We start from the raw sequence: 12,798 nt of genomic DNA, 5'->3' as shown, positions 1-12,798 counted from the left end.
GTTGGAAAGTTACAAGTTGAATGCACTGCCTTCTAAATATATAATAAAGATTAAAACTTTTTTTTTTTTAATTAATATTTATTTCTTGTGGTTCTTATGTGCAGCATTTGGTTTTCTTTTATAAAGTATGATTTCTAAAATAGATGCTGGCTTGGCTGGAAAAAGGTTTGACAAATAAATTTAAAAAAGGTAAATAAATCCCTGCAGTTCACACAAACCTTATTATGAACATACAGATTTTTAAATTTCTTAAGTTGTGAGATCTGATCCACAAACCAGGAAACATTTTCTTGCTGTCAGTTACTTGACAGGAGTCCTGGAGGAGGAAAATGTATTTCATATTACTTCTGAGATTACTAAATGAGTGTGGAGCATACAGAATCTGACCAAATCAGGATAAACAGTGAAACTAAGTCCTGTTTGCAAAACTTTCCTGAACAAATTACAAACAAAAAAGACTAACACTATTAAGAGTGTGCAGCCTGCCATCAGCTCTGTGAGGCTGCACTGAGGCACAGTGGTGCTATGAGCTAAATGCTAACATGTTCACATTGTCATTAGGATTTATTACCTGGTAACCCTGAATGTGTGTACAAGATTTTACACCAAACCACTCAACAGTTAATGAGATGTTTCAGATATATCAATCTGTACATGAATTTAAGACGGAGTGGATTCAACTGTACCACCTCCCTGCATACAGAAAACACTGAGTTCCTCGGTGGTCCAGGTGATTTAAAACACACACAAGACATGTCACTTGAAAATGTTTCATTGTCTTTTTAAAAAACTCCTTTTGTACAATGTTTGTCATTAAAGAAGCACATGGATGACTCTTTTACAGCTGTGGTAATGCATTACAACGATCACAATGGAATACAAGTGTGTTGGAGGAGAGGTCAGAGTGGTCTGGATGGTCTGCAGCCTGCAGTCAGGACTCAGGAGCAGGTCACAGTTTCAGCCCCAGTCCAGATTCAAACCTCGAGTGAAGCAGCTCTGCTCGTCAGACCTCCGTCGTCACTTCACCTTCGGAGGCGTGTAGTGGATTCTGCACCTTTCTTTGAAAACCTGAACACAGTAAAAAAACAGGAACAATTAAGGCAGAGGATAATGACAGAGCATTTGTGTGTGATAATAGGACATTAGTGATAATGGTGAGCATACCTTCAGACTTCTATCATTGACAACCTCCTCAACATTCAGCTCTGATTGCATAAGCTTTAACTGGAGACAAGAAAGAAAACATGGCAGCATCATTACATACATATATAAAACACCAATTTAACTGTTTATATAATTCCACTGAAAAAGGGTCAGTTCACCTAAATTGTAGATAATCGTGCAGATGAGAGAAGGAGAAAATAATGTTGTCTGTGTGTGGAACTTACCATGTAGAAAAAAAAATACATTTATAAAGGGGGGAACTATTGATTTTTAAGGACAAAAAGAAGCAACAGAATCCAAAATATCCTGACTTTTACTCCAGACTATGGGTTGAACTCAAAAAACACTCCATCCTACATTTCCCATAAGGCAACTTGGTGGCATCTGTCATCAGATTCCCCTCCTGCCTCCTAGATCCCCACTTCTTTACAACTCCACACAAACTGTCTGTAATGCAGGCTCTCTATTAAAATGTTTCCTTTTCTGTGCCTGATCCGAGACAATAATGACATCACTATGAAATCATCAGGGTCATTTTTTTTTTCATACTTTGTAAAACTCCTCCTAGAGCCACAGAAGACATTACACACACCTCACAGCTTGGTGGTGTTTGAAGCCCTCTAGTGTTACAAACAGGACTTACTTTGGTCTGCTCCTTTCTGAGCTGTTTGATGAGCTCCAGGTTTTCGCTGTCTTTTGCCCTCTCTTCACGCAGTTGTCCCACCACCTCCGATGTCTGGGCTATACAGGATTTGATAGCTTTGTCTCTGGTCAGATGGGCCTCCATCATCTGTGGAATACATGAGATTATTACAGAAAAAGCTGTGAAAGACTTAGCCCCACAACACACACAGACACATTATTTTAGTCACGACCGTCACTCACAGATTCATAGAGCTGTTTGCATGTTTGCGTGGCATCCACTTTCCCTGAGAAGGAGACTGTGGGCACGGTGGTGTTCAGAGCATGGACGATGCGATCATCTATGGTGCGCATCACCTTCAGCACCTCCTGAGAAACACACAGGGTGGCAAAGAGACAGTCAGCAGCCTCACTTCAACTAAAACCATCAAGCAACCATCTGACAGTCACAAAAACATGCACAGTTCTTTAATGGGATTCAAATTAAACTATAAGGCATCACAGAGTGGCACGATCATTGAACAAAACATGGCATTAAAAAATGCTGACATGGTCCCTGTTCAGAGGTTTGCATACCCTTTGTTCTTAGAACTGTGTACTGCCCCCTTTGGGATCAATGATGGCTTGCAGTCTTATGCAACAGTTGTGGACAAGGCCTTTTATTTTCTCAGGTTGTAAAGCTGCACACTCTTTTTACCGTAAAGCCTCCAGGTCCTATAAATTCTTGGAAATTCTTGCATTAACTACATGTTTGAGAGCTTTCCATAATGGCTTAGTGGCACTGAGGTCAGGAGCCTCAGATGGTCACTCCAGAACCTTCACTTTTTGCTGCTGCCGCCACTGAAGGGACGACTTGACCTTGGGTTTTGGAACACTGTCATGTTGGAAGATCCAAGTGTAGATTGTCTCGGGACTGTATTTCATACGGAATGCATGATAAGTCACATTATCAAAAAAAAAGACCAGTTTTCACAAATTCTGCCAGGGGTATGTCAATTTATGAGCACAACTACATTTGAATTCATCCCCGGTTATCAGAGCGTGGCCTGACATCTCAGAAACAACACACATGATTTTGCAGACGACATGCTCCTGGATCAACACTGCAATTAACCAATCACAACCCTCTGACATCATCAGTGTGCTGCACCTGTGCTTCTTTCAAAATTGCTTTGCGCTTCTTCAGAGCTAAGCTAGTTTTCCTAAATGAAGTTAATAAAATAGATCAAAATCCTCAATAACATAAAACAAAAACTTTATCAGCTACTGCAGTGTTAGCGAGTTAGCTAGGTTTTGCAAACGAGTAAGCTTGGGTGTAGAATGTTAGCCAGTTAGCTTGCTATGTAGGTTGGCTTTGCTAACGACTAAGCTTGGGTCTAGAATGTTAGCACGTTAGCTTGCTAAGTAGGTCGGCTTTGCTAACAAGTAAGCTTGGGTCTGGAATGTTAGCACGATAGCTTGCTAAGTAGGTTGGCTTTGCTAATGAGTAAGCTTGGGTCTAGAATGTTAGCAAGTTAGCTTGCTAAGTAGGTTGGTTTTGCTAACAAGTAAGCTTGGGTCTGGAATGTTAGCACGATAGCTTGCTAAGTAGGTTGGCTTTGCTAATGACTAAGCTTGGGTCTAGAATGTTAGCAAGTTAGCTTGCCGAGTAGGTTGGCTTTGCTAACGAGTAAGACGGGGTCTAGAATGTTAGCATATTAGCTTGCTAAGTAGGTTGGTTTTGCTAACAAGTAAGCTTGGGTCTAGAATGTTAGCACGTTAGCTAGCTAAGAAGGTCGGCTTTGCTAACGAGTAAGCTTGGGTCTGAAATGTTAGCAAGTAAGCTTGCTAAGTAGATTGGCTTTGCTAACGAGTAAGCTTGGGTCTAGAATGTTAGCATGTTAGCTTGCTAAGTAGGTTGGCTTTGCTAACGACTAAGCTTGGGTCTAGAATGTTAGCAAGTTAGCTTGCTAAGTAGGTTGGCTTTGCCAACAAGTAAGCTTGGGTCTACAATGTTAGCAAGTTAGCTTGCTAAGTAGGTTGGCTTTGCTAACAAGTAAGCTGGGGTCTACAATGTTAGCAAGTTAGCTTGCTAAGTAGGTTGACTTTGCTAATGACTAAGCTTGGGTCTAGAATGTTAGCAAGTTAGCTTGCTAAGTAGGTTGACTTTGCTAATGACTAAGCTTGGGTCTAGAATGTTAGCAAGTTAGCTTGCTAAGTAGGTTGGCTTTGCTAACAAGTAAGCTTGGGTCTACAATGTTAGCAAGTTGGCTTGCTAAGTAGGTTGGCTTTGCTAACAAGTAAGCTGGGGTCTAGAATGTTAGCATGTTAGCTTGCTAAGTAGGTTGGCTTTGCTAACGACTAAGCTTGGGTCTGGAATGTTAGCACGTTAGCTTGCTAAGTAGGTTGGCTTTGCTAACAAGTAAGCTTGGGTCTGGAATGTTAGCACGATAGCTTGCTAAGTAGGTTGGCTTTGCTAACAAGTACGCTTGCCAATAGACTAAAATATTGTTCACAAACATTAAGAGTAGGAGTATTTTTTGCAATTTTGCACTTGTAAAGACACATTTTCCCTCATTTTTCATTGCCTATTTAAAACTTTTTTAATTTGACAGTGTGGTCCTGATTCAACACAAGCACTACAATCTTGCAACAAAAAAAGTTTTTAATAGGCTATAAAGAGGAGGGAAAATGTGTTAATCTCAGGTATTTGGAAAGTTATATTACCCACACTCTTCATTAGTGAACAATATTCTAGCCTATTGGCAAGCTAACTTGGTAGCCTAGCCAACCTAGTTAGCAAGCTAACTCGCTAACCCTGCAGTAGCGTATATGTTTTTTGTTCTGTGTCACTGAGGATTTTGTTCTATTTTACTAACTTCATTTTGGAAAACCATTTTGGCTCTGAAAAAGCACAAAGGAATTCTGAAAGAAGCACAGGAGCAGCACACACTGTCAGAGGGCTGAGATTGGTTGATTGGTTCAGGATCGGATGTGGGATGTTGATCCAGGAGCATGTCCTACTTGGCAAAATCATATTGTGCCAGTAAGGACACACTAAATCCAGTCAACAGCCTAAATAAACAGGTCTCCACATATTGGTGTACAGTACACTTTAAACTGACCTTCTCTCAATCAACTGATAGTTTTAACAACAGAGGGACTGTTTTTCTGTCAACACCTCTAACAAGAGGTGTGAGCTGTGCAGAAATGTTATAAAATATCTTAAATGTGCCAAAATTGCACATAAATGTAGGCTCTTCAATATAAATAAATATTTTCTCTGTTACCTTTGTGTGTGTGTGTGCACTAATTTCATCATTACATCGCCATAAGGACAGTCTAAACATTGTACAGTATTTAACTGTAACATATACAGTAAAATACTGTGAACTGTATGCAGTATGTTACTGGAATTAGCAAAGCATTTACTACTGTAATTGTTCTCTGCTGTATTTACAGTAGTATGCCTGCCAACCAGGAACTGACCAAGAGACCTTTTCCACAGCAGACATTTTGACATGTCACAGTAGGGAAAGCACATGTGTATTCAATAACGTAATTGATAGCTGCACTGAGGCCCTGGTATCATCCATACTGGCTCACTGGAATAGCTTACTGGGACACTTAATGGAACTGAGCCATCATTAGTATTATCAATTTCACCTCCTACTATGACAAGTCAAAATGTCTGCTGTGAAAAAGGTCCATTTAACTCCAACAGGTTCAGGTATGTTCGTCTGAAGGCCCCTGACAGTCACTTATAAACCATATGCTGCCTGTATCCAGTGCTGTCTGGCTCCTTGAACTCCTCCAGAGCAAACAGAGTGAACACATTAGTGATCAGGAGGGTCACTCATTCACTCGCTCACACGGGAAATTAACAACACGACATGTGAACTCTCCAGAGGTTATGATTCAGACCGCAGCCATTGCCTGACAAGTCAACACAGATCGATTAATCCTTCGTTTAAATTACCTGAAACATTGAAAAGTCCTCACAATTTAAAGTTCCACCGGGCGCCGCCATGGTGGACTGCAGGGTCCTCTGTGAACACAGCGCGCGGTGGCTGTCCAAGACGGTGCCTGAATGAAACTCACCCCGATCCAGCTAAATATATATTAACACGGCAATATATTAACATTCATTCTTAATGTGAAAGGCTTTTATCTCGGGATAACTTAAAGCTAAATAACTTTATTTAAATAAGTATGCTTTTTAAATATGAACAGACAGTAACGTACTTAACTTTGTGAATCATACCACAGATACTCCGGTGTTACGTCAATATATGCACCCCATCGATTTGCCCCCCCCCCCCCCCCCCCCCCCCCCCGCACTTAAACCTATATTCCACCCCAACCAGTCATCTCTGTGATGTTTAAACTAATGAAACAATAACCAAAATTACGCTATAACTCCAGACACTGAGGGCACACACCATTTGAGGGGGGAAACAGACTTAACGAAACGAAATATCCGTGTAATTCAACGTGAATATAGCACAGTATCGACATGCTTGGTGAGATTGTTGCAGAAAAACAATATTATTATGAATATGAACAGTCAAAGTTTAAGGCAAGTGTTTTATTAAATGGCATCAACATAAAGGATAACAAATGTAATCTAAATCTATTTTAATTTTTAATTTATGTTACTTTTATGTATTATATGTATTTTTATTTTTTTTATTATTATTATTATTATTATTATTATTATTATTATATACTAGGCCACTCTTGAAAAAATGTAATCTCAATGAGACTTTTACCTGGTTAAATAAAGGAAATAAATATAACTACTATTTAAGTTTTAAGTTTATTTACTTTATTAATCCCCCTGAGGGGGATCCAAAAGACACACACATGCACAAACAGGACCTATACATGCACAAAGTGGAGAGATGTCAGAGTGGGCTGCCCTTGGTGAGGTGTCCCGAGCGGTTGGGGGGTTCGGTGCCTTGCTCAAGGGCACCTTGGCAGTGCCCAGAAGGTGAACTGGCACCTCTCCAGCTACCAGTCCACACTCCATATTTTTTGGTCCGGACGGGGACTCGAACAGGCGACCCTCAGGTTCCCAAACCAAGTCGCTATGGACTGAGCCACTGCCGCCCTTTTCGAATAGTTAATTTAAGAACATTAATTGGAAATTAATCTGGACTTACTATAACAAATATGCAATATGTGCTTTGAACAGTCAAAGTTTAAGACAGGTGTTTTGTTGAGTGGCATCAGCATGAAGGATAACAAATGTAAGAAAAAAACAACAACAACAAACAAACAAAAAAAGTTAATATTTTGCATCTCACGCAAAATATCAACTTTCTATTTTTTTTAAATTTTATTTTAAAAATATACATACATTATTTTATTTGGCTTTATTTTAGTTTATCACTACTACTATTATTATTATTATTATTATTATTATTATTATTATTATTTTGCGTGTGTTGCATTTTAACAGGATGTTGTGCTTGCTCTTTGAGGTGTGTGACTGTTTAACTCATCTGCTTGTATTTATTGTTGTAACAATATTCATGCTGCCCTCTTAGCTCGGTCACTCTTTAAAAAAACATCCCAATGAGACTTTTAGCTGGTTAGATAAATGATATATAGTACATACATACATAACTACTATTGGAGTAGTCAGTTTGAGAACATTAATTGGAAATTAATCTGGACTTTCTATAACAAATATTTTGTTAACGATAAGGTTAGTAAAGTGTATTTTACAATTCCTATAATTAATCTATCCAACAAATCACTTAAAAAATATAGACATGATCTTTCTGAATGTTGTGTGTTCTGAAACACTGACACAGAAACACACATACATTTACTTTATGAATTTATTTATGTAAAACTCTTCTGGATTGATGTTCAAGATCAAATCAAATTTTATATATATAACACATTTCTAACGTACTAATCTCAATGTGCTTTTACATACAACATGTGTGAATAAAAACAAATGAAGTATTGAGAGTAATTCATCCCCAGCCCACCCACCAGCACAGACATACCCAATCACACATCCCCAAAAGAGAACACTGGAGAGGAGAGGAAGATAAAGAGAGACAGAGACACAAACTACCCATAGGCCTGGGAGAACAGGTAGGTCTTAAGCTTATCTTTAAGGGATGACACAGTTGCAGAGAATCTCAGGCAGTCTGTTCCAGAGAGTGAGGCCATGATGACTGAATGCACCTTCAACAAATTTATTCTGGATCATGGGCACCGTTAGGAGACCAGTGTCTGATGATCTGAGGGGTCTGGGGGGTTTGTAGGCTGTGAGCAGGTCAGAGATGCATTGATGAGCCAGACCACTAGGTGCTTTGTGAACAGTGAGGAGTATTTTGAAATCAATTTTCAAAGCCAGTCAAGTGTTTTGAGTATGGGAGTAATATGTTGTTGTTGGTGTTTTTCTTGTCTCAGTGACGATTCTGGCTGCAGCATTTTGAATAAGTTGGGGCTGTCTCATCTTTTTAGGGAGTCCGGCAAGAGGGGCGTTACAGTAATCTAGTCTGAGGGAGATGAAAGCATGAACCAGTTTTTCAGCATCTGACTGAATCATGAATCATGACATTGATCTAACTTTGGATTTTTTTTTTAGGTGGTACAAAGCTGTCCTTGTGATACTTGTAATATGGCTTGTAAAGTTGAGTTCTGGATCCATGACAAGACCTACTTTTCTGACCTGCTCACTGGGTTTTAGAGACAGTGAAGTCTTTGTTTAACTGTAGAAAGGTTTTGGCCATCCAGATGTTAATGTCACTAGGGCTGCAACGATTAGTCGACTAATCGATGACTAATCGACTATTAAAATAATCGGTGACTATTTTAGTAGTCGACTAATCGGTTTGAGTCATTTTTCACAGAAAAGTACTGTAAAAGTACCCCAAAATACTCTTATTGCAGTTTCTGACGTTCAAATATTGGCAGCTTTACACACTCTCCCATGACAGTGAACTAAAACCCTTTGGCATGAGTACGAAACAAGACATTAGATGACATCATTTTTTGGTTTGGGAGAGACAGACCAACATTTTTCAACATTTTAACACATTTTTCAATAAAATGATTAGTCGACTAATCGAAGAAATAATTGACAGATTAGTCGACAATGAAACCAACCGTTAGTTGCAGCCCTAAATATCACTGATGCAGTTAACCAGGTCATTTATGGGGCTGAGGTTGAACATGTTTTTGCATTAAAAATGATTTGCAGAAAGAGATGGAAAAATTATTAGGACAGAGGTTATGTTTTTATATCTTTGGTAACATCCACCACTTTAAGCATGAACTGAAACTGTACTTTGAAACACTAAAAGGACTGACAAATCGGAGAGTCATCAGGACTATGGTCATTTACAGTGCCTTTAAAAAACACTTTTTAATTTTTAAATATTTATTTACCCTTTTTGTATTTTTCTCATTAATGTGTTCTTCCATATTTGTATCATTTTATGATGACTGAATAAATAAAGTTTAAATAAATAAATAAGTGTCCGTTTAGTTTTCTGGTCAGGCACACAGCACAGACACCTATGCCTATGTGACGGGGTCCTGACAGGTCGGAGCTCAGTTAGTTGACTTTCAGCTGATGGAAGTTTAATGGTTCGATAGACACGTAGTGCTGTGTTTATTTTAACAGAAACAAACATGAATTTCCTCAGGTCTCGTCTTTCCATCGGAAACTTCATAGGTTCGTATTGTTAACTTTAACCTGTGTGTAGTTTCTGACCTGTAATGGCTGACTGCGTCTCTTGTCGCACTTGTTATTTTGCAGCTTAACGTTAAAAAAGTGTCGTTAAATTAGCGGCTGTAGTGAAAGAAACATAATTTACCACCAGCTAATATAATATTTTTTATTTTACTCCTCCCCTTCGTGCTTTGTGTGGTACACCTTAATGTGGTACACCTTACGTGGCGGTGTTAATAGTTAAAGGTAGTTCCTGTGTTGTGACATTTGTATTTCGTGTTCAGGTTGAATCACGCCATTATAAATTAAAGCCTCACTGCAGTACTTTGACCAAGCAAACACACTTATTTTGTTTTATTATTATATGATATTCCCAGACTGTGTTAACCTGACACACCTCCATTTTATTGTGAAAGTAGGTAGCTCATTTTTGACAGTGTGGTCAGGCTCTCATGTTAACATGTATTACATTTTAATGTCAGTTTATTCGTCTTGATATGTTGGCATGAATTAGTTGAGTGTGTTATTGCAACTGATGATGGTTAAAATCAGTCCCAGCCTCTTAGTTAGGATGACTTGCTGCTTTTCTTTGCCTTGTGTGATTACGCAATTGTCTTATCTGGTTTTTGGATTGTTTCACTGACCAAACAAACGACTTCAGGAAGTTGCTTTAAGAAATTGGGATGGGCATTCTGACATTTGTAGTCCAAACAAACCATTTGAGAAAGTACTCAGCAGGTTAACCAATATCTAAAATAATAATATGTTTCAGCCAATATAGGGCAGAGGTGTACCTTTTTTTAAAAAAAAAAAATCAAATGATATTAGATGATTAGAACATACAGTTGCAGCTGTTTGATAATCGTTTCACATATATTTTGCAGTCGTAGCCTCCCAGGTGTGATGATTATCTGCTTTTTTGTTTGTCTTATGTGATGAGAAATTGAATCCCATTGGTTTTTGGATTGTTTTCTGCACAAAACAACTTGAGGGAGTCACTTAAAGAAACTGGGATGGACATTTTATACACCAAAAGATTAATTTGAGAAAGTACTCAGCAGGGTAGCCAATGTAAAAAAATCAAAGTTGCACCCATAGCTGTGATTCCTCCACAATAGACTGTGCTCTTATTATTATTATTATTGTATTTATTTTAAATATCTCCACAGGTCAGAGGTGCAGACAGGTGACTGAAACATGGAGCCATAGAGGGATGTGCAGTAAACCACAGGAGGCCAAAGCAGAGCCTCCACCACCTGCAGTCCCAGCACAAGGTAAATTCTTTTCACCTGTAATCCAGAATACCATTAAACACATAATTAACTTGGACTTGTGAAACAGATGTGCATATATACAATATTATATGATATATTGTATATATACAAACACAAATTACATCTTAATTGTTACTGGTTTACTTAAAAGCACTTTAAGTTTTAGGAAAGATATCTTTCTCAGAGATATTAAACATCCCTGTATTGGACATCACACGTCACTTGTTGCCATAGCAAGTGTGTGAAAGTTTTCTTAAGTCCCAGAGGGAGGAGGGACACAGGAAGAGGGGTTACAGCTTGGGCGATGGAGCTTGTGAAAGTTAACTTCTCTGCTTCTCTCCTTCAAGATGTGGATTTAAACTGTTTGTTTGTTCTCCCTAATGAGTCCTTTCTTTCACGCAGCACCTCGCGCCGGGTTCAAAATCCCAGGCTACAAACCCTCAAATATGGACAAGAAGATCCTTCTCTGGTCAGGACGCTTCAAGACAGCAGACCAGATACCAGAGTTTGTGTCGTAAGTAGCGCCTTCCTGTTTATACCAGACCTCCCAGCGCACTCGCATCTGATTGGCTCTTTGTGTGATTTAGTTAAGATACATCAGAAGAACAGAGCTACTGATGTGCATGAGCGGCAGTGCTGCTGTGGGCAGCTGCAGCTTCAAACAAGGCGTCTGTTTTAGGCCGGAGGTAATTGCTGTTGTTCCTGAAATCAGGGTGGAGGTCATATCTGATCTGCTGCGTTGATTATAGACCTGAGTGTCATGCATACAAACTGCAGACCTCACAGCGAGACCCAGAATAAAAAAAAAGGAACATGCACATTACTTTTAAGTCCTGAATGTACAAACAGCAGCAAACCTGTTGGTGGATGTCGTCTTGATTAATATATTGTATTTTAAAGCATTCAAGTAACTGGTTACTCAGACGTCCATTTGTGCTTCCGCCTGTGTCGCAGGTTTGAGATGATTGATGCTGCCAGAAACAAAGTCAGAGTGAAAGTCTGCTATATCATGATGGCGGCCACAATAGGGGCCTGTATGGTGATGGTGCTCCTGGGCAAACGGGTGAGTAACAGAAGCTGCCTGCATTGTGTGTGCGTGTGCATTGTTTTTCTCTAGTATCTGTTTACAGGGGGGGTATCTTAATTGAATGCACTGAATTTGTGCTTGTGAACGAACTTCTCTAAGATCTCCTTAATTTGTCTCATTGTGTCGCAGGCTGTGGGCAGACACGAGTCCCTGATTGGTCAAAACATGGAGAAGAAAGCAAGATGGAGGGAGGAGCAAAGACAAGAGAAGGAAGCTGCTATTGCTCTGTCTGAGAAGGCTCAGTAACGGAAGATGACTATTCCCTGTACAGCTCCCACATCTTCAGCGCTCCCCACTCCCATCCTGCAGCCACTGAAAGATATCAGAGCAACTGATGCGTAATATGGAGAGTGACCTTGACGCAGAGTAATGGATTATTTAATAATTTCCAAAATCCAATGTAAGGTGTGATCTTTTAATTGAATAAATAGAGGTACCTGTTTTTAGAGGAGGGCAAGGAACACGAGCATGACTTACTTTGTACTGTGATGGAGGTTTAAGGACTTTATAATGAATTCTTGGCATTACACAGACGCATGATTTTCTCAGGAGAATCAGTTGAATGGGTGCACCAATCAAGTTTTTTTTCCAGTGCTTCTAGTAAACTTTTAATATATACCTCTCAAACTCTCCAACAATATGCCTTAGGTGTCCTGTTTTTAAATTTGCCTGAGTCTGCCTTGTGAAGACAGCTCAGCCCTCAAGGGTTTCAAACACTCTTTAGTTTTCTTAAGAGACCGTCAGTAAGTGGATCAGGTGTAATTCATCATGCTCATGGGTCTGTCGTGTCCGCAGATTAATGTAATAAGGCTGGTTTTTAATGACTGATGTCACATCGATGTTTGTATATAGTCAGCACCAAAAAAAAAAAAAAAAAAAAAATTCAATAAAGTACTGCTTTTTGGGAATTCCCATCTGATCTTATGACCTGATCTGGTTTCATATAAACT

General features: G+C 39.2%; 2 protein-coding genes across 3 annotated transcripts; one reads left to right on the top strand and one right to left on the bottom strand.

Moving 5' to 3' along the window:
• Positions 1-756: 756 nt before the first annotated feature.
• mix23 (mitochondrial matrix import factor 23) lies at positions 757-5,876 on the bottom strand. 2 transcript variants are annotated; one of them, XM_033639211.1, is made up of 5 exons: positions 5,765-5,876; positions 2,050-2,175; positions 1,808-1,954; positions 1,165-1,224; positions 757-1,068 (listed from the first exon to the last, which is right to left on the bottom strand). In XM_033639211.1, the coding sequence occupies exons 1-5, from the start codon at positions 5,813-5,815 to the stop codon at positions 1,018-1,020; spliced, it is 435 nt and encodes a 144-aa protein (XP_033495102.1). In that variant the 5' UTR covers positions 5,816-5,876; the 3' UTR covers positions 757-1,017. The 2 variants fall into 2 exon arrangements, with proteins under 2 accessions (XP_033495102.1, XP_078018794.1); XM_078162668.1 differs by having other exon boundaries at positions 5,788-5,864.
• Positions 5,877-9,333: 3,457 nt separating this feature from the next.
• On the top strand, positions 9,334-12,764 carry fam162a (family with sequence similarity 162 member A). The gene is made up of 5 exons (XM_033638901.2): positions 9,334-9,490; positions 10,657-10,761; positions 11,164-11,275; positions 11,716-11,824; positions 11,978-12,764. The coding sequence occupies exons 1-5, from the start codon at positions 9,448-9,450 to the stop codon at positions 12,092-12,094; spliced, it is 486 nt and encodes a 161-aa protein (XP_033494792.2). The 5' UTR covers positions 9,334-9,447; the 3' UTR covers positions 12,095-12,764.
• Positions 12,765-12,798: the final 34 nt, after the last annotated feature.

Source organism: Epinephelus lanceolatus, chromosome 20 (genome assembly GCF_041903045.1).
Source record: "Epinephelus lanceolatus isolate andai-2023 chromosome 20, ASM4190304v1, whole genome shotgun sequence".
Lineage (NCBI taxonomy): Eukaryota > Metazoa > Chordata > Actinopteri > Perciformes > Serranidae > Epinephelus > Epinephelus lanceolatus.
This window is presented reverse-complemented; position numbering and strand designations above follow the sequence as displayed.